The 25,086-nt window shown below is 39.3% G+C and overlaps 1 protein-coding gene across 1 annotated transcript in view; it reads left to right on the top strand.

The window, feature by feature from the left end:
* ABLIM1 (actin binding LIM protein 1) overlaps positions 1–23,873 on the top strand; it is a 36,615-nt gene extending 12,742 nt beyond the window's left edge. Inside the window, exons 5-15 of the mRNA XM_009572918.1 lie at positions 6,445–6,549; positions 8,872–8,919; positions 11,194–11,334; positions 13,545–13,636; positions 13,779–13,875; positions 16,062–16,123; positions 16,430–16,490; positions 17,488–17,495; positions 18,766–18,840; positions 21,863–21,943; positions 23,244–23,873. Coding sequence (XP_009571213.1) covers positions 6,445–6,549; positions 8,872–8,919; positions 11,194–11,334; positions 13,545–13,636; positions 13,779–13,875; positions 16,062–16,123; positions 16,430–16,490; positions 17,488–17,495; positions 18,766–18,840; positions 21,863–21,943; positions 23,244–23,357 — 884 coding nt within the window. The 3' untranslated portion in view covers positions 23,358–23,873. The remainder of the gene's footprint in view (positions 1–6,444; positions 6,550–8,871; positions 8,920–11,193; positions 11,335–13,544; positions 13,637–13,778; positions 13,876–16,061; positions 16,124–16,429; positions 16,491–17,487; positions 17,496–18,765; positions 18,841–21,862; positions 21,944–23,243) is intronic.
* The last annotated feature ends 1,213 nt before the right edge of the window (positions 23,874–25,086 follow it).

The following is a 25,086-nucleotide window of genomic DNA, read 5'->3' as shown; positions in this document are numbered from 1 at the left end:
TCTTTCAAGTGGCGTTTTCATTCTTTTTCTGTTGAGAAAATAGCTTCAGAAGAACTATTGGAAATCCATGCCTATTGTTTTCAGATATCAAAGAATTACCTGGCGTGTAAATTAGGTATGTATCTCAGTTACCAGTACAAAAGGCCAACTGGGATTACAAGCACTGTAGACAAAGGGGTGGGTATGGTTCTTATCAGATATATCACATACGACATTGTAAGAATCCACAATTTTCTGAAAATTTTACATAAAGGTCTTAGGCCTGGACAGGATTTGTGTGTTGTAACTCAGCAAAGCTCCTGAAAGCTCAAATTCATATCTCTGTGACAGTGTACACCATCCAAGGATGTGGTACATTTGAGAATGGGCAAGCAGCAGGTACCCACGTCTTGTAATTCACGGCTGAATTGAAAGAGTAGTCTTTTAATAGTTGGTTGAGAGAAAGAAGCACCTTCTTAAGCTGACCTAAGTGTCATGCTTAGGTTAATGTGGTGGGAATATCCACGTGGTTTTCATTCCCTGTGGAGGAAGGCAACTACTCAAAAAAGACCCAAAAATACACTTTTGTGTTTCAGTTCAACACTGCAAGCTGAGTTCCCTTAGAGCATTGAGCCAAACTCAGACATTTATAAAATGTACACAGATAAAGTAATTTGGGGTGTTTTTGATGATGATCTGGAAGAAAACATGAAAGAGTATTGCAGAGTTCCCTGATGACATGCAGACTGGGAGAGTAGTAGTCAATAAAGAACATGAGCAACAGTTTTCTCACTGAACAGTGTAGCCAAACGTAAGTCATGCTTCTAAGTGATGTTGTCCATCTGTACATGCTGGGAAGAGCAGTGACTCTGATGAGGATTTGACTGTTGCAGTGGATGTTAGGATGGATGGCTAGGACAGCAGAAAGAGATGCTGCAGCTAAAAGAGCTAAGTAGAGACGTTAGGTACTTGAATAAGATCTACAGGGAATTGAATTGGTAGGTCCACAGTCCCAGCAGGATGGGTGACATAAGAAACACTGCAGAAGCTTCAGAGAAGGACCATCAAATAATTCCAAATCTCATAGTGAAAAAGTTATGGCTGTTAATGTATTAACACTATCAAATGGAAGGATTTGGTAGTGGTTTGTTCAGTGGCTATGTACCTGTATGGTAACAGAAGGTTCTCCCATATAGCAGGCAAAGATACAATCAGATCCTATGTTACACTTAAATTAGATAAAAATCATCATTATTTCCCTGGCTTGTTTAAGGCGAAGATAAGTAGCTATTGAAACAGCTTAGAAAAAGTTTTTGTCTTCCCCTTACTACAAAATATTGAAAGGTACAAAAGGTCCTTTGTAATTTTTCCAGCATGTTAAGGGATCAACGAAGTGCTCACAAAACAGTAGATGAACAAATGTTCATAATGTTCCCTAAGTCAGAGCAAGCTCTGGCTTGTTCTGTAAAAGGAGTATGATGGAAGATAGTTCTTAATCAGATATACTCTGAAAATACACGTAGTGTATATATGCATATATGTACTAAGAGTGCACACGCACTTAAAGAAAGACAAGATGATAGGGACTGCTAATGTTTTTGTTACATAAACCTCTCTACTATTACAACATCTAAGTGTAAGTGTTTTCATAGGAAGAGATAATATAGCTTGCCCAGTATATAATTTGGGGGGGTTGTGTTGGGGGTTTCTTAACGTTTGAGTAGTGTTGAGTGAAATCCAGTTGCACTATATTGTGTGTCCTCTTCACTACTTTATGTTCATAAATAGGTACTTTGTTATCAACTGATGAGGTTGATCTGGGTTTCCCACATGGTTCCTCATTTGTCCTCCTTGCATACCACGTGTCCAAGAACCCCCTTGTTATGTCTGTTTGGCAGAAAAGGGAGATTATTCTGGCACTGGCTGCATCTAATGCAACTCCCTGATACTCTTACCTGCAGGGGTTTGCCTTGGGTATTCTATGTGTCTGTTTTCAAAGTTTAAAGAACTGCATTATTTTACCTTGAGAGTAGCATTTCTGTGTCTACTAGGGAATTAGACCCTTGTGAATATATCTGAAATGAGAACTATAGCACTGGGGGGGTTAATTGGATGTGATGGATACGTTTGCAGTGATTCAAAGAAGAGGTATCATGTGATCTCCATTTTACTTGGTTAGCCTTTCTCAAAGCCACTTGTACTTTTAGCAGGAAGATGAACTTGGTGTAAGTTTGTAAGAAAGATTTCGTAAAGCTATAGTTTTGGGGTTTTTTTCCTTTAGGAGCCAGAGAATATGGATCATGCCAAAACTGCTTTGGTTAAGCGGCATAATTTCCAAACAGCATAATGATAATGAAAGTGGCATATGACACATTACGCCTGTGTTATTTTGCATCATCAAGCCAGAAAAGTAGACATTTAGACCAGTTTCAATGTGTTTTCATACAACATAATGCTTAAACAAGCATAATGCTCAAGCCTTGTAGACAAGGCCATATGGAAAGAACTTTGAGGAGTGAAGGGGCTAAATATGCCTCAGAAAGTCTTAGTGAGAGTTTGTTGATGTAATATATATGTTGAACGAGCTGGAAGAGGGTGTAATATGCATCAGCTTAGACTTCATTTAATCTCATTTGGACTCTCCATTGAATTTGGTCTTGTCTCAATAAAGTACTGTCTTTGCTATGAAAGAATCAAAACAAGTCCATGAATGAAAGAAACCCTGACCCTGCTGAAATCAGAGACAAAACTCTCATTGAGAGCCAGGATTTCATCTCACATGCCTAGAATTCTTGCATTCAAGAATATTGCAAAGCCCCCATAAGATTTCTGCGTAAAAAGAGCTCCAAAGTAATGTGTATTCCTCTGCTCACAGACCTTCCCGTAAGGAAACTACCCACCTTCATAGTGAATTAGGGCCTTGGTTTTCACGGGTTCCTGCTTTCTTTCCCTGAGGCAGGTCTCTGAAATCAAATGCTCTGTGTGTGTTATAACTATTTCCAGGGTTTTGTGGATGCGGCTGAAAGCTCTGCTCTGTAAAACAGCTGTGCTTTGGCTGTTTCATGACTTTCGGTTTTGTGCAGGAAATAAGGGCTACACATCTGGACAAGATGATGAATGATAGTTTGACAAAACCTGAATAGGACTTAGGGTTTCAGGTGCTGTTGAGCTCTTTTTCCTATGTCTATTCAGAAGTAGAGCAACTAAATTGCAAGTTGACAGAAGGCTTGGTGTTGGTTGCATATGGGTTCTTTGGCCTGGTTCTGTGAACTTGGCTTGTGAATCCCACAATGAGCCCAGTGGTGAACACTTCAGAAGGCGGCAGGAACCTGCATTACACTATGCTGTGTATAGGCAAGCAATTATATTCCTGACTGCTAGGGGAACCTTATCGAGCTATAGAAAACGGGAACTACCTGATGGAGCAAACAGAATGAAAGAAAAAAAGCCTCTGAATTTCACTTCTGAGGCTGCTGTGCTCAAGTGATTGATTTTTATATTAAACTTACTCCGTTATCTCTTAACATTCCCCAGCCACCTACACACACACACACATTCAACTTCATGCCAGGGGTGTGGGAACTAGTTTTTCCTACAGTGTTGGCGAACTGGAGTGCTCTTGTTGCTTTGTGGAGTTAACACTAGTTAGGGCATATCTGAGACAGTAAGAGAGACTTTCCTGTGCCGGCACAGCAAGGAACCCAAATTCAGAGCATGCACAGCTCCTACTTTTATGTAAAGCTGCAAGGAGGCCGGCCGTGAAGCCCTGGGAGGCAGGTATAGGCAGGCTAGCAGCTCTGCTTTCCTGTATGCATATGCACGTTCCACAGATGTTGGCACTGCTTTCATAAATTGTGGGTGATTTTACAGCAGCATCTGAAGGACTTAAGCCTCGTTATTAGAGTGGGCTCCTCAGGGATGATCTAATGAGAATCTAAGTAGATGTACCATTCCCTCCTGCAGTGGTTGGAGGTAATGAGACTGCCATCCCAGAAAGTGTAAAGGAGAGTAATTTGTCAGTACTAGTAGGAGTCATTAGGAAGAGAGAGACTGCACAGGAACCCCAGGAAAAACAAGCCAACAGAGACATCTGTAAAGCAACACGTGCAGGATGATACCACGCTAATTGTCTGCCTCGTACTGTATGCATTATACAACATTATTTGTTCTCTATAAACAAATTATCTGTGTACCAGATACAAGATTAGCCAGTGTATATTTATGGATGTGAGCATATTTAGTTGCCTCTGGTTGAGATAAAGAGGTGGATATAAGAAGAGTTTCTTCCCTGTATTTGTAGCATTGGTGATAGAGGCATTGTAAATTGAACATGCCGACATTTTGACTACCAGTTCCCAACAGGTAAAATGTACTTGTGACTCCTCTATTATGACAGTCCACAGGTCAATAAATCCCTTTTGATTCTTCTCTTTCATTGAAAGTACTAATTGCCAGCGGAAGCAGAAAGGCAGAATAACATGTCTCTATAAAGGTTATAAATTTTAGAATTAATTATATCTTGAGGCCATCTCAATACTGATGGTTTTTTCCCTATAAAACAATGATTTTGCTGACAAGTAACTCATCATTTCTCAGTAGAAACAAAAGACATGAGTAAAATCAGCTTAACCAAGTTAGGTGTTTCACCATCACAGTATTTCAAAGGCTGGACAAGTAGAACACAATATTGGAATTGCCAAGTAAAGAACCATAGATTGAGATACGACAATATTATTTTAAATAATTGTTCATACTGCTTTTCAGAGTTAGTAAACCTAGCACTTACTGTTACCTGGCCAGAAGCTCAGCATCGCTGCACCCAAAATAGAAAACCACCATCAACTCATGTGGTTGAAAAAACATCATGTTTGGGGGATATCATGTCCATTAAGTCATTCAGGGCTGAAATATCCAAGTGGTAAATACAGAATTTTGCACATGCCTTCTTCTGGACAAATTTTGTACAGCCAAGCCCCCTGAACTGTGCATATGTGCAGATGGACTAACTTGTATGCTGGCAGAGGCCTCTGTGGCACACCTCTCTCAGTGAGGTTTGTAAAGAGCATTTTTTTTTTCTCCCTTCTGGTGCCTTTTGGATTGGCAGATGACCATTCAAATAAAAGAGGAACTTTTGTGCAAAGAAAACTTCCTTTCCTCCCCCTCCCCCAAATATATAAATAAGAATTGTGCTGAGTCTAAGGGTTTGGGTCCTCTAACGGGACATAGGAAACCTGTAGCTGAAAGTAGGCCTGTAGTTTCTTTTTTGTTGTGTTTTATAGCCCTCCTGTACTTCCCGCCCCCCCCTCTTTTTTTTTTTTTCTTGCATTGTTAATCAGCTTTTCTAGGTTTCTTTAAGCCCATGTGCATACCTGAAAAATTGAAGGGGTTTCATGCCCCCTACTCTTCACCATTGTGGTCACTCACACCGATGTAAAATAAGCACCCATGTGGACGGTTTTTGCTTGTGCGAGTTTGCACTAGTGTGAAGAATGGCACAAAGTAAAAGGCACCAACATTCTTTTATGGTACACACACAGTCATGTGTTTGGACATCTGGCTATTAAGTCTTGATGTTTGGGGATCAACCAGCATGGTTCTGCAACAGCCCTCTCGCCCTGACAGACACGGGAACTTTCAGGGCAGTTGGATTGCTGTGGTGAATTGTTAGGAGGCAAAGAAACAGTCCTGGTAAGAGTAATCCTACAAATGGAACAAACTGTGCGTGCAAAATGGAATTTAAGTTTTTAGTTATTAGATTCAGATTTGCCAAATCAGCAGTGGTGAAGTATTGTCACCAGAGCCAAATTTGCCATTGGCAGAGATTTGGGATATGGGTGCAGCCACTGGATGGGCTGCATTGCTTTACAAATTATTTTCCTATATCAAAAATTTCCTACCAAAGAGCTTAGAGTGTGTATAGAACAATTATGCCTTTTGATATGGGCCAAGTGACCTAACAGCTATTTTCCATCTCTAGCTTCTGTATGCTTTTGGTTTAGGGAACTGTAGTAACTGCCAGCATCTGCTTCTATCTGCTTGGGAGTTGGTTTCATTTTGGGTTTGCGTATCAACTACTATGCTCTGTGCCTGTGACTTTTAACTCCAAATATCAATCTCCGTACTAAATTATTGCCAAGTAACCTTCCATTCTTCTTTTCCACGCTGCCCATCTAATCACCCGCTGCGAGCACACAGCCCCTGCCTGCATGCCGTCAGAATGAGCCTGAGCTGCTCATACCTCAACTCCAGCCTGAACATGAATTTTTGTCTCTGCAGGAATATCAGGGGGAAAAAAAAGTCACCAGGGCTACCAGTTCTTGTTATTGTTTGTATTTATATTTTTGGTTCAACTTCTTTTCTCCCTGGAGGTTTTGATTCCACCGATTTTGTTTGGGTTTGATTGGGCTTGCTTTTTTTTATTGCTTTCCCTCTTCTCATTTTGTTTTCTCCATTCTTTCATTGGAGGCAATGAGCCGTCCAGCGGTCGGAACTCCCCTGTCCCCTATCGGCCCGACAGCCGCCCTCTCACTCCAACTTACGCTCAGGCCCCTAAACATTTCCATGTTCCAGGTAGGAGCTGGCACTGTATGTGTCTTGGTGTCCTGTCACAGTGTAGAATGTAGCCTTTGTAACTTTTGTCTTGTCTCCATCGTTTCATGCTGTTTACCATGAGGTGCACCCACAGGGTTTGGAACGGCTCCTGGGCTTGCTGAGAGGGGTAGTGCCTTAAGAAATGGAGGGGGAGTTTCACCGTTATTTTTACCTAGTCTGTTGGTCAGGTGTTTCCTGTTAGAATGCCTTGATTTTCAGGGTCTGTTGATGGCCATGAGTTGGATATGAGCTACGTAGGGTTTGACTTTTCTCACAGTTGCACCAGCTGAGCACCGGCATAACTCTGCTAACTTTGGAGGAGTTGGTTTTGATTCACAGTGGCATGCAGAAAAGAGGTGACCAGTGAACCATTACATATGTTGTTCATTCAGATTGTTGTGACTTGTTTCAGTCTTGAACCAAGCAGTTCTAGTTTAGTGTTCCCTTTTTTTTAAAGCAGATGAGGATGTTTCTTTACTTGTTTTGTGCAATGGCTTAGTGTCCTCAGGGAGACCTGCAGATCCACAAGGTTATGTTCTCTCTATAAAGGGCAGTCTCTGTTATAACGTGAGCTGCACAGTTGTTACAGCTTCGGAGAAGCTCATCTGTCTTGGATTTTGATGAGTTGAAGGTGGTGTGTCCCTAGCGTTGTTGACATGCATCTTCTGACTGCATCAGTGCTAGCTGAAAGCCTTATTATATCCAGTTATTCTTCAGGTCCCCTTCCGTCTAGTATCCCTTTGCACTGCCAGAGGTTACTGCTCTTCTTCCTTTCCTCAGATCAGGCAGATAAACTGTTTGTCGGAACTTTTTTTTCAGTCCGTGTGACCTGGCTTGGCTAATGTAGGCTGTTTTAACTGCTGAAGCTAACCTGGCTCACTTTGACTTGCGTAAGCTAAAGCGCACTTGCGTGAATAGCTCTGAGTAATAATTTCTAGCATGGTGGGAGAGCTGTCCTCTTCAGCTGGTGCAGTGCAGCCACAGAAGGAGCTGTGTTCCTATCCTCCTTATAGCTTTCTGGTATAGATGTGCGCAAAAGTGCTGCATGACTACCCTTGTAATTTTTATACCTGTTTGCTGGTCAAGTAGCCATAACACTAACAAGAATGAAATACCTCAGTGTCTTTGGGAGCAATGAATTTGCCTGTTTAGTCAAGGATGTAGGGTTCTGCAGAGTAAGTTTTGCCTCTGTTTCAATAGATTTTTAGGGTTAGCTTTCCTTAGTGCCAAAGGCTAAGTTGTCTCCTGTAGCACTTTAATTGGATCTGTGATACACAGCTTGTATTTCTAAATGCTTTTTCACCTTTCATTCTAATGTAACTGAAAACTTTTTTCGGGCAGTATGAAGTAGCAAAATGGGTTTCTGACATTAATTTTCTAGTTCCCCGTAGCTCATTTTGGTCTTCTAATAAGATTTTGACAGATCTTTGCACTGTAGCACTGATTTTGGATTAACTTTTGTATTTGTAGCTGTGCTGAATACATGAAGTGTTGGCTTGGGTGGGAAGGTAGTTTAGAATGAACTGTCTCCTGTCTTAGATTATTATTTGTAAAAATACGATATCTTTTAGAAATGCTGTAGATTTACTGCACTAGAGTTCTGGGAAGTGTTTTTATTCTGATTTACATTGATAATGTGCAATTTGGTGGGCCTTACGTAAAAAAAATCACAAAATAAGAAATAAAATCTATCCTTGTGGTTTTAGAATTAGTAGTATATCAGTTAACACTGCATAAAGCATCCCTTTGACTCACTGAAGTGTAGCTGTTGTTGACTGTTCAAAACAGTGTATTAGGCAGCTATTTTGTTCTCTGGATTTTGAAGTGAATTGTAGGCTCACTGCATTCTCCTCTGCTCAATTCAGCCAGCCAGTTGGAAAGAAAATTGAGCTGTTACGAATGAAGCACGATTTTCCACAAAAGTTATTTGGGGTAGTTTTCCCCAAATGGCATGTATTTTCACCATTGAAATGTCTTGCTTGTTTGCATTTCTTCTCTAACTTTTATCCCACTGATTATCTGGTGAATGTTTAAAACGAATGGTTCATGACTTGGATGTATCCACATGTTACAGAATCAGCTCCAAAGGACTTCATACCACATGTCTTTGACTTTTCACTTGTTCTTATGTTTTCTTTTCTTTAAATAATCTGATTTTGTATAATACTAGAAATAGCTTTCTGGCTTTTTTTTGTGCTACATCCTTGATTTGGTCCGTCTGTTGTTTTAGTGTTGGAGTTATCTTTAGCTACAACTGAAGTAGTTTTCATATTCTCATTTTTCTGTTTCCCAATTTCACAGATCAAGGTGTCAACATTTACAGAAAACCGCCAATCTACAAACAACATGGTAAATTATCTTTCCCTTTTTATTTCAAAACTGGAGTGTCAACTAAATTAAAAGGCATGCAGACTAGTGAAAAGCATTCAGTGTTTATTTTGTAAGCATTAAAAATTAGTAGTCTAAGCTTGAAACAGCTGTTATTGCATGTCCTGCTGAGTGATTATGTTTTAAAGCATGTTGTTTCATTTGGATCATTTGGTTTAAATCTTGGCCACGTTGATATTAATGGCAAAATTGCCATTAACTGGGATTTTGCTGTCTCTTTAGCATTATGATGCCTTCCTGTATTTGACTTATTTAAGTTTATATTTTCAGAATACAGGTACTGATCATGTTAAAATGGATTAACAACAAACTGCTCTCTGACAGGGACTTCATGGAATATCCTTAAACAGACAAAGTACAATAATTTATTTCAACAGCAAAGACGGAGATGATATTATCAGGCTGGAATTCCAAATGTACCTGTGGCTTTAAATAAGAATCTTTAATTATTGAAGACAATGTAGGTGACTTATCACTGACAGGGCTAATTTGATTCTCAAGCCCTGTGATATAGCTCAGGTGGTTTGGATTCTGAGCTGGACAGCAGTGATAGTGCTCTAATCTTTTTGGTGTAGATGTTGTTATAGCAAGTCTGAAATAACAATGATGGCAGAAGCCCACTGCATTGCCAGTCTTTAGTACTGCAGAGCAAGGTCCCGGTTATAACTGAGTGTGTTCACTCTTCCCTTCTGCTGTGAATAGACTTTGAATAGGAGATGATTTTTATGTAATATGGTGAAAAACGGATGACTCCACTTTTTAAAGACTTTGAGTTTGCATCCCTTTGCAGACCCTTTATCCAATGAAATGTATTTAGGGTTAAGTAGCAAATTAGCAGTACTCTACAGGGTTTAGAAGAACAGTTGGCTGAGAGTCATTGAGCTGAGATGATTAGGAAAGCCCGGGAAGTCCATTCTGTAGTCAGGAGTGAGCATTGCAAATAACACTGCTGTGGTTTTACATCAGGGTTTTTTCCTCTTTCTTTTTTAAGTTTCAAACCACATGCTCATTTTGGAAAAGGTCTTAACATTATTTTTGTTTATTTTTATGGTTTTAATGTATCTCCTCACCTTCCATTAACATGTGAATGTTTAACCACTGACATCACCAATTCTAATACGTAAGTACTGTTTGAAGTCATGCTTTTGTAAACTCTGACCAGCTTCCTCCATACTTGCAATTAAGCTTAGAGTTTCCCAATCATAAAATGCTCAGAATTCCCAATGATATTTAATACTGATGTTCCTAAACTACCCTGAATGTGTTGGATGAGCAACACAATGTTTCACTTCGTGAACAGATGTCTTTCTGTTTAAAAAAAAAGAGAAAAGGAAAAAAAAATCCAGAATTATTGCTTCTGATATGATAGCTTCGTATAAGAGAAGGTGATTTGAGCAGATTTGAGTCTGCAGATAAGAGGTGGTTAAGGCTGGTTTTAATGTACACTGAATCCTATTGGATTTATTTTTTTTTAATGTCAGGAAGTGAAAGGCATAATGCACATCCTCACATGCTTTTAAGAGACTTTGGCTTAGACTGGAATCTCAAGTGGATGCCCCACTGCTGAGATATTTTATTGGTGAGGTTCATTTCATTGCAAGTGCCTTTCCCTGCTAAGTTGATCTGAATGGAATTTAGTATTTATTAATAAATTCACATCTGCTTTTACTACTACTGCATGCTAATAAGCAAGGGCATGCAGCAAAAAAAATCCACTGGTTAAATAAACATGTTTGTTTCAGATTTCTTTGTTTGTTTTGCAGCTTTTCACAGAAACATAGGAAATAATTAGCATCAGTAGAGTTAAAATTAGTGCCATTCCTCTAAACTGTTTGTTTTCTTGCCCTAGAGGGAAGACAGACCAGTACATAAATCTGATTTCATCTTCATTAATAACCAGCTGTCCTTAGGAGATATTGGCAAATACTGTTAGATTGAATTTTCTTACTCTTGCCTAATCATTCTAACACTGTGCAACCCTAGTAAAATCCAAAGCTGATTTGGGGTTATTTTGGGGGTGGGGATGAGGGAGGAGAGGAAGGTTTGATTCCAATCTATTGGCAAGAGAAAGACATTACTTTGTTTCAAATTGCAATTAGAAAAGCAAAATATGAAAATGTTTTCTTTTGAAAATTAACTTCTTGTAAAGCATAAAATTTTGCCAAAATAAGGAAGACCTTTATATTGATAAAGATTATTACATAGCTAAGTTCCCTGATTGCCATCTAGATGCAGCTGCTTTGGCAGCACAGAGCAAGTCCTCCGAGGATATCATCAAGTCCTCCAAGTTCCCAGCAGCTCATGCACCAGCACCCAACGAGATACCAAAGATTGAGACGGACCACTGGCCAGGTCCTCCCTCCCTTGCGGCCATAGGTATGCGAAAAAAATGATACAAGCGAAGCGGCTTAAAACGTACTGGTAACCAAAGTAGGTTAATACTGGAGCTGTAAAAATGGGTGGTGAAGATTGTGTCCACTCCAGGTGTTCGCCACAAAGTGCATTTCTTCTGGTGAGACCTTGAGTGTCTGTGAATTTAAAACTACTGAATAGCGCTGAGTAGAAGAGGTTTTGCTGAAGGACTTTGGAATTGATCACACAGATATTAACCCATAGCCAAATTATGTGAACTCCCGTGCAGTAGCTTAAAAACTGTGGTGTGTCACACAAGCCTGACTTCTTTCAGTTATTGTCTATTTAATCTTTTAGTCCTAAGCTAATAGCAAATATTCCACAGAAAATATGATTGCTTCCAACCACATGACTATTTTCATGGCAAAAAGCGATGACTGAAGTGGAACAGTTAACGGACTAAAAAAGTCCTGATTTTCAGAGTTACTGTTTCTACAGACTTTGTATTTTTCTTCTGTGTTGTTGCACTACAGGTGTCTCATTTTCTTTTCTTTAAATCATGTGCATGATAATTTTGAAATTTTTTTTGTTTTGTATTTTTTATTCTCTGTTAATTTTTATTGACTCCCATAGCAAAAAATAAGCTATCTAGCCTGGTTCATTTATGAAGTCATGTCTGAAACACTGAAAGTGTTGCCTGTTTCAGGTTTCTGTGAAGGAGTGTATGGTTTTCAGCGTAACGGGATTTTCGTAGAAGTGCTAGGAGAGAAGACATAGGGTGGCAGAGCTCAATGGCCAATTGAAGGGGCTGCATATGCAGTGGCAATTTTTTGAAAATGTCCTTTATATAGGATTGCAACCGGACAAACGTTACAGTCATAACAGTGATACATCAACATACATACAGTGATAACATCAACATATTTGAAACTCTCCTGACAATGCTTGTGATAACGACAGCATTATTATGCCGTATGTCTGAGGTGGGGCCTTTGTTGGAAATTTTGGCTCTCAGCTCAGTCTCTAGGCAGTGGATGACAACTTTTAATGGTTTCCAGTAAAACTGCTTTGTATATTGGCTATCAGGTGATTTTGTTACACCTTAGAAACTAAACGGGACTGTTTGGAAACTATAAACATAAAAATGTGCTCATGGACATATTTTATTCAGAAATAAAAAGGCATCATACAAGATTAATCACTAAAAAACAAACCCACAAGCCCCAGGTTTTTCAGCTTGTTGTCTGATTTTCTGAGTGTGATATTTTGCTTACAGAACTAGAATGAGCTCAGCTGTCAGAAAAATGAGTATTACTGCTATTGTACTGAAAAGTCTTGCAAAAGCCTGAGACACCAAACAAAATAATGAATAATTTAAATACAAATAATTTCTCCATAACTTTTTGTCTCTCCATATTAACATCAATTTAACACTGCTGTACAAAACATTTAATTGATATAAAACATCTGATACTTTAGTTGCAGAATTTAGTCTTCATTCAAGTAAAACACTGAGCTTGTCTAGCATAAGATTGGTGAATAACTATATCAGGATATAGCCTGTGCAGAAAAAAATACAACTGCTGTCTAAATGCTTGCAGCGATATCATATTCTATGTATTCATGGAAGTGTCCTGATGTCCAAATGGGACCATTTCTTAAGACTATTCAAGAAAATAATGATTATTCGATAAAAAGTAAGAAACTAATGTAGAACACAAATTAGTTTGCTTCATTTTATTAAAAATAATGCCTTGTTTATTCCAAATATGAGTGTCCATTTAAGAGATTAATGTAGTTTAATTTTCCATTTGAACTGTTAATTCAGATTCGCTTTTCTGAGTCTAGATAAAAGTATAAATGTAAATCAAATTTTCTGTTTTCTGGTACAGTTTCTGGTGCCATTAAACCCTACATTTCCAGAACTAGCAATTTGAGCTCCTTTTTTCTATTACATTGATTCATGGCTTTTGTATTCAGGACTGTTGCTTGGTTGGGAACCCACGTGAAGTTTAATTTCTTGTTAATTTTATAAGAAGCCTGGTAGCCATAGGGCAGGCTATCTGAATGAGTTTTATTAAGGGTGATTTTTGAAAGTCTTTGAGTCTGCAAGAAAATACTGCTTTGTTTATTCAGTAAATCAAACCAACCAGTACTTTCTAGCATTGAAATCTTCAAGCTGCGGTTGAACTGAAACACAAAGCTCTCTCTGAACTGTGGTTTTATGGAAGTAGGAGCTGACATGAGACGCAGATCAAGTGGAAGAGAGGAAGATGATGAGGAGCTGCAGAAACGCCGGCAACTGCAGGAGGAGCAGCTCATGAAGGTGGTTATAAGCTTGTCTTCATGCTGTTTCTGAACACCATCCAAAAAGTGCCCCTTTGTTTTCTGTAAGCCATTTCTACTAATGCCTCGATCAGCTTTATTTTATTGATTTTTTTTTTTTTTTTTTTAATTGCCATTTATAGCTCAACTCTGGTCTGGGACAATTGATATTGAAAGAAGAGATGGAAAAGGAGAGTCGCGATAGGTCAGCCCTTTCTGCCAGTCGTTATGATTCTCCAGGTAATTCATGTAGGCAATAAAGCTAATAATGAACAGCGAACAATGAACACCACATATACACATATGAAGCAGTCTCCCAGAAGAGACACCACTGGGAAGACCGCTTGATACGTGTATATGTGATGTTCTGTCCTGAAAGAGTGGCCTAATTCATTAGCCAGTTTTGTTGAGGAGAGGAGTGTCGTAATTGTTTTTTAATTAGAAGAAATATGAGGCTGAGGATTTTCAGGCAATTTTGAGGAGATTTTCTAGCATAGATAAGGAGTGAGGTAAAATATTCAGTGACTATTACATCACACATATGCTAATAGGCTGGGTTATTAAATTACAGTAATACATTTTGCTTGGACTGGTGGTTCCTACCACTGTTTAGTCTCTCTTCCCAGGGACAGAAAATCAGCAATATTTACCAGTGGGGCTGCATATTCCAAACACAGCCAATGTTTTGGCCTTGGCTGACATTTTGACTAGGGGTATTCTGTTCCAGAGCAAAAGCGCAAAAGTCAACTTTGGTTAATTGGTGGCTTAGATTCCTGGCCTCATTGCACATTTATATATATATCTGTGGCCTTCTCAGTTCTCCAGAGAAGGGCTTGGAGGTTTTATTTCACTCTCTTCATCCACTGATCATTGCAGCACAGCAGCTGTACTTCGAGCCAAGAAGGGACAAGATGAGTCTCTCTGGAGTCATCCACCGAAGTAGCTGCCAGGCAAACTAAGATTTCCTCATGTTCCCTGTTGTATAAGCGTGTTGCCTCTATTTATAGTCTTAGAGAGAATGTCTGTGGCTCTCCCTCACTACCTGTAATGTTTACAGGGCCAGAGTCTACCCGCTTAACTCAAAGCTTATGATTTTTTTATTAACCTTAGCACAGGTTGGAGGACTCCTTTACTGGAGATGTGTCCACCCCTTTTTGCAGTGGTGGTCAGTGCAGTCATCAGTTGCCTTTTGTGGAATCAGTGGTACCTTTCCCAAAGCTGTTTGTTGCTGGCAACAACAGTGCCACAAGTTCTACATTCCCTGCCCTTCTGTGCTAAAAATAACATTTAAAAAAACCAAAATTGCATTCTTATATGGAGGATTTTGTCTGAAGGGGCTGTATTAACTGTAGAGGTGCTATTGATCATTATGCTGACAATCTTCCTGTTTCTCCATCTTTTTTCTGTATTCAAAAACACACCCTTGACATTTCCGCATTGTCTTCATCTTGCTTATGCAATTTCTGAGGTCAGTGCAAATGCTAAGTTGAATGCCCCCAGATACCTTATTTCACTTTCATTTCAGATGAAAGCAGGAGTCACAGAGGTCTGTCGAATCATGTCATGTTCTCAGAAGTATCACATCATGTACAGGATAACTATAATTTCAGATCAGAATGCCAAATTCTCAAACTTGTTTGAGTTCACTCGGCACTGCCCATTCTGATTGTTCTCTTGGTGAAGTCAGTACCAAAACATCTGTCAATTACAGTGTTACAGGACCAAAACTAATAGCCTTTTCTCCTTTGTAGCAAAAAATGGCAAGCTGAAATCATGTGAATACAGAGAGAATGGAGTGTGCTAGTCATATGTATCTTGGCTTGTGCAGCAGCAGAAGCTGGGAGCATGAGTGGAGTAATAGTTGCAGTGGGAAGGATAGAAAGGAAATTCATGAACGGTTCAGAGGATACGATGATATATAAACCATGTGTGCCACTTAGAAGAGTGGAATTGAATGGACCTGCATGGGAGGCTTAACAGGGAACCTAGCCAGTCAAACACTGCTGATGTTGGATTCTCCTTGTCCTATAACTTGGTCCTATCATAAGGTGCACAGCAATACTTTATCTAGCTAAGGACTAAAAAGTTATTTTGGTCTGTTGTCTGATCCTTGAGCATTACTTTCAATTTAGTGGAGACCACTTTGATTTTGAGCCTGGCAAAATCACAGTGTCCCTTCTTGGTGACCTGCCACCATGGCATGATAAAGCTGCATGTAACTTACAGAATGTATGGAAGGTTGTGATGAGTCTGGGGCTGAGACGTTAGTTTCTTAAAGTTCGTGTGTCTCAGTTTCTCAGTTGGTTATGTATATGCTTAGCTCTTTCAACTCTGTTTTTTATGCTAGTTGATTCCTCAAATGTTCTTGTTTTTGAATTTCCATGGGATTTTTCCAGTAAAAGATTTTTCCCTTCCTCGTTCAACAGCACATGCTTCAGCCTCCAAAACCTCTTCTCTCCCTGGCTATGGAAAAAATGGACTTCACAGGGTAAGGAGATGGTGATTTTGAGAAGTGAAAGGTGGCTTTAATTATCCATGGTATTTATTTCCGTATTACCTGTATTGGATTTTCAGTTTGATCAAGCTTTCTTATAGGACCATCTGAAGTCAGACGAAAAATAATTTCCCTTCCCACAAACTATATTGTTAAAAAGGCAAGAAAACAATGCAAGAAATGTTGTGAAAATTGAGGGGGTAAAAAGGCTTAAAGCAATTTGTTACTTCCCATATACCAACCTGCTTGTGAAGTCATGAACTGTGAATTTATGTGCATGTCCCTCTTTTCCTGTTACAGCCGGTGTCTACAGATTTTGGTCAGTACAACAGTTATGGGGATGTGAGTGGTGGTGTTAGAGGTAAGGCTGAGGAGCCTTTTTACATGCCACTTCATTACTGAACATGTTATGATGTTTGATCGTTTCTGCTATTTTATTTTAAGGTTGTGGATGTGGTTACTTTGTATTTGCTCAGTATGTTTTAACTTCCTCTGGTAAACTCAACAATTAACTCAAACTCTGCAAATACCTATTTAAAAGTTTGGGTTTATTTTGCTAAATCTGCTTTGTGGAGCTGATCCTTGTTTATGCCAAGGGACATTGGTGCAAATGGAAAGCAGGTAACATATATTATCAGGAATACGTACTGAGTTCTGTTACGGTGTTTTCTTTTTCTGAAAATTACCATCCACTGCACAATCTGAAAGAATGTGCCACAGTGAAGAAAGGAGGATAATGCCTTCTAATCCCCATTGCTGCTCATGATTTTCATTATCGCTTTGAGCTAGATGTAATATCAGTCATTGCTTAATAAAAATTGACAATATTTATGAAAGTTATGAAGCTTTAAGAGTTAATGTTTTGAAATGGTTTGAGCTGAGAGAAGGAGAGAGAGAGAGAGGCAAGTTATCTCCAAAGTGAGATTGATCCCGACTATCTTAGATACCCTACGATCAGGCATCTTCTCTTGGTGCTTGTGTCTCTTTATAGACTATGGAGGAATCTAGACAGCTACCTGATGGCAGTGGTTAGGTGAGGTGAATCCTGCTCTACACATTTGAATTTTAGTTGGCTATTTATTCACTTGATTGTGGTTTTGTGTCTCTTAATATTTCCAAAGTGACTTGATTTTCCTGAATGAGAAGCCTGCTTGAAATGAAAAAGGCTGCAATGTTTGGAGCATTTGACTCTTTACAAACTAAAGTCCAAAAGTAGGAAGGTTGCTGGCCTTAGAGAATCAGGTGGGATTTTGAAAAGATCAGGTAGACCAGAAGACACAAGGATTATGTGGTAGATTGTGACTGATTCCTGTTCTTCCACACTCTAAAGCTGATGAGATTTCTCTTTTGCTTTTCAGATTTCCAGGTAGAGTACGGGTTTTCATCAATCAACTGACAACAGAACTAAAAGCATCTACTTTCTTGTTGAAGTTTGAATTTCTGTTACAGGGAAGGGTTTCTTAGGACAATAGCTTTGATTTTCCTGCATGTTTAAGCATAATCACCAATGTAGGCTCTTATCAACAAAAACCAGGCACAGCCTCAGATTCCTTCTTGTTACCTTCCCAGAGCTGGGTTGAGACAGCTCACACCAGTTCTGTGACTTGCTCTGTAAAATCCACTGTCTGTTGATACATGAGTTATCTGTAATAGTCCTCCCTGGACAGCTGACGGTGGATTTATTTCCAGCCTCTCTAGTACCAACCCTAGAGACATATAGAAAGTCTCTTCTGGAGGCAATTTTCTCCTATACCAGGAGCATTGAACTCCTCATTTTTACCCTGGAATTTGCTCTCCAGACAAGATGGCTGATCAATAGGTTTCAACAGTGCTGCCATCACAGATGAGCCAGTAAGAGATGTGCTTGCAAATATAAACCCTTTTACTCCAAAACCTGTCTGCAGGGTTTTTTCCAGAATGGTTTGAGCCTGGCTGGCTTCCCAGCACAATCACAATATGAAATGGCAATTTAAGAAAGGGTTTAATTACTTGGATAATTTTGTTAATGGTGTACCAAAATCATGATGATTGGAAAGAGAATAAGATTATGGGAGGAGAGAGGAGTTGTCCATGTATTGTGTTCAAAGTGTTACTTCGATAGGAACAGTACCTGTGTCAAAACAGCACCCTTTTACCCTATCCCTGTTTGTGTTCATAGTAAAAATTTCCCATTGTAGAGACAAAAAAAACCCCTCAGCTGATACAGTAAGTGACAAGAAGGACAGCACAGAGGTGTAAGAGTGCTTTGTATGCTGTGGGGTGGGATCTGAATTAATGCTTCTGTGTATTTGTCCAGAGAAGAACCCTACTTAGTCACTGGGGCGGGAAAGGGCCCACCACTCTCTTGGGGTCCCCAGGTCCACCTGGGAAGTGATGTTAGTAGGCTCAGTGGGGAGCTATTGCCAGCCTTAGCAGTGAGAGAAGGCTGTGGTGGCAGAGGGGACCGAAGGATCCCTCTGCATGCCTCAGAGAAGTGGTAAACAGTAGCCATGGCAATGATCTATATGATAAGACTAAATATTAAGACTTGAAGGAAGTCTCAGGGCAAATTCACCTTTGTTTTCACCACTACTTGAGTGCCTTTACCCTCTGTGTGTGTAACCTATGTGTCTGATGTATACCTGTATCTGATGCAGTCCCTTCCGGATGGTCATGTCCCTGGGATGAGAATGGACAGAGGAGTATCTATGCCTAACATGTTGGAGCCAAAGGCAAGTGCAGATGTTATTCACTTTCCTTCAAGACAGTGAAGATTTGACTGTGAAATGTAGATAAAATACGGGAAATGTCTTAGTTCCCTTGTTTCTCTTTACCTCACCTCAGTCCCTGCTCCTTATGTGCCAAACCTCTCCCTTTGTTCTGGGCTTTGCCTGTTACAGGTGTTAGTATTTAGGCAGGCTGAGGGCAGCCCAGGTGTGCTTCTTCGGTTAAGGAGGCTTTTCCAGAGACAAAACAAAGATACTGAAGATGATCAATAACTAGTTCTCTGTCAAGCTTCAGGCCACTAGCCGAAACAGCAGGCCAAGTTTAATGGGAAAGTCTCAGATCTGTCAGATTGGAAAGGTGATGCAGAATATTGTGGCTCACAACACACTGTTGAGGCTGTCTTAATTTAAAAATTAATGAAATACATGGATCTTTGTTTCAAATTGGAAGTTAGAAACCTACGTGTCTGTTTGGATCTGTTCTTTAGCCCTCAGCACTGTTAGCCTGACACCTTTCAATAATGTTGACTTCCCTATATAAGAAATTCTTCAAGAGATTTATTGGAAAAAGAGGCAATGTCAGCTGAATATAATTTAAGATATAAATTAAAATGCTTTTGCAGCTATGTCTAGAGATGTCTGAGTCAAAAATGAACATAATATATAGAGGGGATTCAATGAGGGCTGTGTTTTAAATCTTATAACTTTCTCTGTTGCTGGTGAACCTTCCAAGAAATCATGATTTTGCCAAAGTTACAAGGATCAGCATTTCTGCAGTTAAGTGAGGAGCTCGTTTTGCAAACCAGATTACTACTTGTGCTTCCGAGTCACCTCAGACAAACTGTACAAGGCAATAACCCTAGCTTTATAAGCTGAGACCCCAGTGCAATGTATATTAACAAGTGTTTTTATATATTGTATAAATATTGTTGGACATCCCCAACTCCTGAGATACTACTTTTTATTCCAAATGATTTTTCTTTCAGTGCAATAGAAATTCTTACAGCCACCACTGCTGTTGATGCACCCAGTGATTTGGAATGTTATTTTGGGTGACAAATTCTGTCAGTATTATTAGTGATATAATTTATGGGAATTTTCATGAGATAATAGGTCACTTTCTGTTGATGTTTATAAAGATGATGCCAGACCCTCAGCTTGTGTGAATTGGCAGTATTTTTATTCATGTCAGTGGTCCAACACTTAACTTAAACCTGGTGAAGTAAAAGAAGCCATCTCAAAGTCAGCATGAAACGTGTGAAAAGTGAAAATCAGTAAACTTAAAAATGACCAAATCTTACCGAATGGTTCTCCAGAAAGGACAGAATTTGTGCATCCTGCCACCCCAGATTGAGACATGCCTTGTTGTGAATATCTAAATATAAAATGTACTTATGACCATAGACCTTGACTTAAACTCTGCCTGTTTACATATGGAAAGTTACATTCTAGTTTCCTATAATGCTGTATATGGTAGCTTGTTTCCAGTATCAAACATAAACAATGTAATTCGAAGTATAGACTTAATTGTACAGTTGTGACAATGTCAGAATCTCCTAAGAACCATATCTTACAATTGGTATGTAAGCACACGTTATTTAAATTATTATTACTTACAATAAACTCAGTGGTGTGTTCATTGATGCCTGAATCTTATTTATTATATTTCTGAAAAGTTCTTGGGGATAATTGTTGACAATGGAATGAACTTAATTGCCTAGTCCTGCACAGAAGTTGATTAGGTTGACTTTCTTCTGATGTTAAAATAATTGAATTAATAGCATTTGATAATAGCTCAGCTGTCTCTCCAGGAGAGTTTTGGAGGTCTCACTCTTGTTCCCAGTGGGCAAGTAAAACAAGACCCATAAATAACAATAAAGGCTGAGCCAATCCCCACTGAAGTCTGCAGAAGAACTTAATTGACTTCAGTAGGGGTTGGATGAGGACCTCACTGGGAATGCTGTTATCCTACTCTGCAGAGACATGCAATGAGAAGGGCTATAGGGAGGCTCTGTCAGATGGAACATGAGCTCTCCTAGGTCATTCTAGGCATTCATGGAAGTGTCTGCCCAAGGAAAAAAATCGTAAAACAGAGTTTTATTTGCTAGGGATGATTGCAGAAACTGATTTTAAGGTACATGGTTTTCTGAAATCTTTTCTAAGCAGCATTGTTTCCATTGGATTAAACTGATTTGAGACCCACTGACAGTAAACATTTTACTTCAAACAAAGAGCCTGTAAAGTGAAAGTAAAATCATTTATGTATTCAGGAATTGGTTATTGGCCAATAACTGATTTGTGTAAGTTCTGGACATTCTTTGCAATGTAAAGGGAAAGCAAGGGAAATGTTAATGGGAGATGTGCTGGACACATACTCCTCCAAAGGTGTGTAAGACAATATGTCTACAAAAGTATTTCCTTTAATCCATGTATGTGTTGCACAGCCAGCAAGCACAGTGGGCAGTTGTTTGAATTCTTTAACTATCCAAAAAGGCAAAGAAAATCATGTGATGAATTTTGATGAATGCAGTGGCCCACACTAATCAATATCTTACTTATTCAGAGTTGCTGCTTTTTCTGATGTACTTTCATGTGGTTCATTTTTAAAAGTCCACTAAGTGTCTGTTTCCTGAGAGCTGTCCACACTTTGGCAACCATCAGTTAGACGAATGAGTGCCAAATATATTTACCTTAATAAACTCTTAAGTTTATACATTGCTGGATGAGAAGGTATATTGACTAGAGAGAACTGTCTGACCAAAGTCAGCTGTATCATATGCACCATAAAAATCAGCGGGGTGGGCAAGTACACAGTGGCTCTATAATATGAGGCAGTTTGATACTAAACAAGTTCTTGCTATGTCCAGATTAGCTTGTCTTTCATGCAACTTTAGGGGAAAAAGTGCTGTGATTTCCTTTGGAAAAGAAACCAAATGTTTGTGTGGTTATGAAAATGAGACACATGGTGTTCTTTTTGCTTTAGAATGTAAATACATCTCTTTTTCCCCCTTTTATACATTGTTAACAGATTTTTCCATATGAAATGCTCATGGTGACCAACAGAGGGCGAAATAAAATACTAAAAGATGTAGACAGAACCAGGCTTGAGGTAAGAGAAGCAAGTTCCTAAATGCTCTTTCCTGATGAAGTTGTTTGTTGTTGCACACTTGAAAGCTCAAACACTGAAGTGTGGGTCCTTGTTAGACTGGGAAGATTTCTTAGCACTAAGCGTGGAAGAAGGAGTCAGGGGGAGGAAACAGCCACAGCTCCGTGAACAGTGCTGGGCCAGGAGTCCCGCATCTCTGTCTCCCTGCTTCTGGACTGAGCTTCTCACAACCCTGTTACGTTTTCAAGCAATTAATTACATTCTTGTAAATTGGTAAAAAGCCCAAAATAGGTGACGTGTTTTGTAGACATAGAATCCATGTTGGAATGGAGCAATACTTTGTTTAATCTTGGATCATTTCTTAGCTAAGAGTCAGTGTCAGCCATCCTTGAGGATCAAAAGTCTAACTTTCTTTAACTCATCCATGAGTCCTGTGAGTTAGTTAGACTGGCTGATATCCAAAAATATGAGGATTTAAATCTCTACCAACAAATAAATATTGTTTACAGCTTTGTGGATTAGAAAGACTTAAGCAGCCCAGTGGAAGGCTGAGGATGTTTAAGTCGTTTGTAGTTAGCGAATCTTCTGTGGAGATGAATGAAAGGGGCCACAAAAATTTGGGTAAGTAACCATTTATCCACATTTTCAGACTAGTAGATATGTGATCACTAATCAGAATTCAACGCTGTGTTACATTAGTGCCACAGGAAGACACTTTCCCCATTCAGTACATTCTAAAGCAGCTGAACAAGAAGTAACTTGTGCACAAGACAGCACCAAAAAAATGTTTCCTTGGCAGTAATGTGCTGGACAGTTAGTTGGGCCAGACATCTTCCTTCTTAGAACTTCAAATGTGGCATGTCAACCTGCAGCCCTTCTGCAAAGCTCTCCGGCATCTGTTTGAACTTCCATATGTACACAGAGGTGACTAGCTAAAGCCTGGGACAGGGGCGTGCAGGAGCTGGTTTTGTTCTCTGGTCTATCACTGCATGTTGGGTGACTTCAGACAAATCATTTTCTGTCTCTCGCTTATTAAGCAACTGAAATAGTTCTCCTGATTTCCTTTGTAAACTTCTCAGACTTAACAAATTGCAAGATTTTATTGATTCATTGAGCACCCGAGTTCATAAGGAGTTGGATATGTGTATTGCCAAAGCATTATTATTTCCTGCAATGGCTCTTACACAGCGACATGAAATCCCTAAGGCACTCCTGTCTCCTGTTGTGTCTCTTTGGCTTTGACTGACCATTGCCTTTTCTCTTTTTTTTTTTCTCCTTTTGTTTTGTTTTTTTTTTTTTAAAGCGTCACTTAGCACCTGAAGTTTTTCAAGAAATATTTGGCATGACGATACAGGAGTTTGACAAGTTACCTCTCTGGAGACGCAACGACATGAAGAAAAAAGCAAAACTCTTTTAATCTCCCTTTAAACAAACCAACAAAAAATGATGCATAGGATATTGTATCATACAGTCCAAACTATTTGGCAGCAACTACTTATCCACCAAACAGGGGGAATGACATAGTGGCACCTCTGTACACAGCAACTGAACAAGATGAACATTTGCCCTCCTGGAACATAGGGAGAAAATATCTGGACTCAGAAACAACAATGATAGTTTTCAGAGGTGTCGACCTGTTACATGATATTATACAAGATAGGAAACTGTTCTGTTCTTCTCCCTCAGTGATATTCCCTTTACTTCTCTCCACAATATGATGGACTTTATTGCTAGAGCCAGGAAGTGCCCTTAGGATGCCTTGTAGACTAAAGTAGTTGTAACCACTCCAAGAACTGGAAAAGAATATATATATATAAAAGTATATATATATATATAGGTATACATGTTTGCGTGTGTGCGCACATATATTTATATCTATCCATCTATCTATGTGTGTGCGTGTATATATGTGTATATACATGGAGAGGAAGATAGATGCTCTGTAGTGAAGGAGAAGCCCTTTGTAACATATCCACATGGTCACATTAAGTCTTTCACACAACTGTTTCTTAACTGGCACTCTTTTGAAATGGCATCTTCTTTGTGTGATACAATCTGCAAAGGTGGGCGCCCTGCTCACTTACAGGACATACCAGTTGAATTTCTGGAAAATGGACTCCTTGTACTTGTATATATTTGCTAGGATATAGGAAGTGAATTGCTGTGTCTGTTGTCAGTCTTCCCTCTTCCACACTTTCTGCTTGAATTAATAACGCTGGAGCTTAACCAGTCATTTGAATAATTTAAGATCACTTAAGTAATGGGAATGATGGAGAAGAGTCAGTTTTCTTGTAATTTAGTCCAGGAGATGGGTAGATGGGGTGGGAGTGACAGAGTGAGAAAATGCTTTTTTAAATGTGCCCTGGTTCACATCCAGAGATTTTGTGACAGACTCCCTGCTAGTAATTACTAGTACAGCTCATCAGACTGCAGTGGAGTTGTAGGATTTTACATCAGCAGGGAATATGGTTCTCTGCAAGCTAACATGCAAATTCATCCCTCTTAGGGAGGAATGTTTATGAATTAAAAGGTACCATCAAGGTGCCATGCTCTGCCAATAGAGGCTTTTTGATTAAATTGCAGTTGCTGTTGTCAATATGGCACAGTGCATGGGGCCAAGCACTCTTTTTAGTTAATGTAGTTTTTCACTTGTGCTTGGAAAAGAGGGCACAGACTTTTTTTCCCCTCTCTTGAAGCGTCAAAGCTCCAGCCTTGGTTATTTTTATTTCCCTTTGTGCCTGACTTGGTTTTTGAAGACAGAGTAATCATGCAAGACAGTTTCTAAGCTGCATTGAACTACTTATTGCTTTCAGTCTTCTTCCAATATGCTGCAGCTTAAAAAACTGCCTGTATATACCTTAACTGCTTCTGGGAAAGTCCTATACAGAGGAGGACATGAGCACCAAAGTAATTGAATGAATGCATTGTGGCTGCAAGGTCAGCTTTTTCTCTTCCTTGGTGCTTAACTGCCAATGTGTACTGCATTAACGAGCCTGACTCCTGATACGGGAGAGGGTCATTTAGGTTCTGTGTCTGTCAGAGAATACCAAGGTTTCATTTTTAATGCAGAAACTTTTGGCACTGGAGACATCAGAACCTTTGTATTTTCTGTTATATGAGGCATTGGTGTCAAAATCTGAAAGTCA

Source organism: Fulmarus glacialis, unplaced genomic scaffold, assembly GCF_000690835.1.
Source record: "Fulmarus glacialis isolate BGI_N327 unplaced genomic scaffold, ASM69083v1 scaffold9742, whole genome shotgun sequence".
NCBI classification, from domain to species: Eukaryota; Metazoa; Chordata; class Aves; order Procellariiformes; family Procellariidae; genus Fulmarus; species Fulmarus glacialis.
This window is presented reverse-complemented; position numbering and strand designations above follow the sequence as displayed.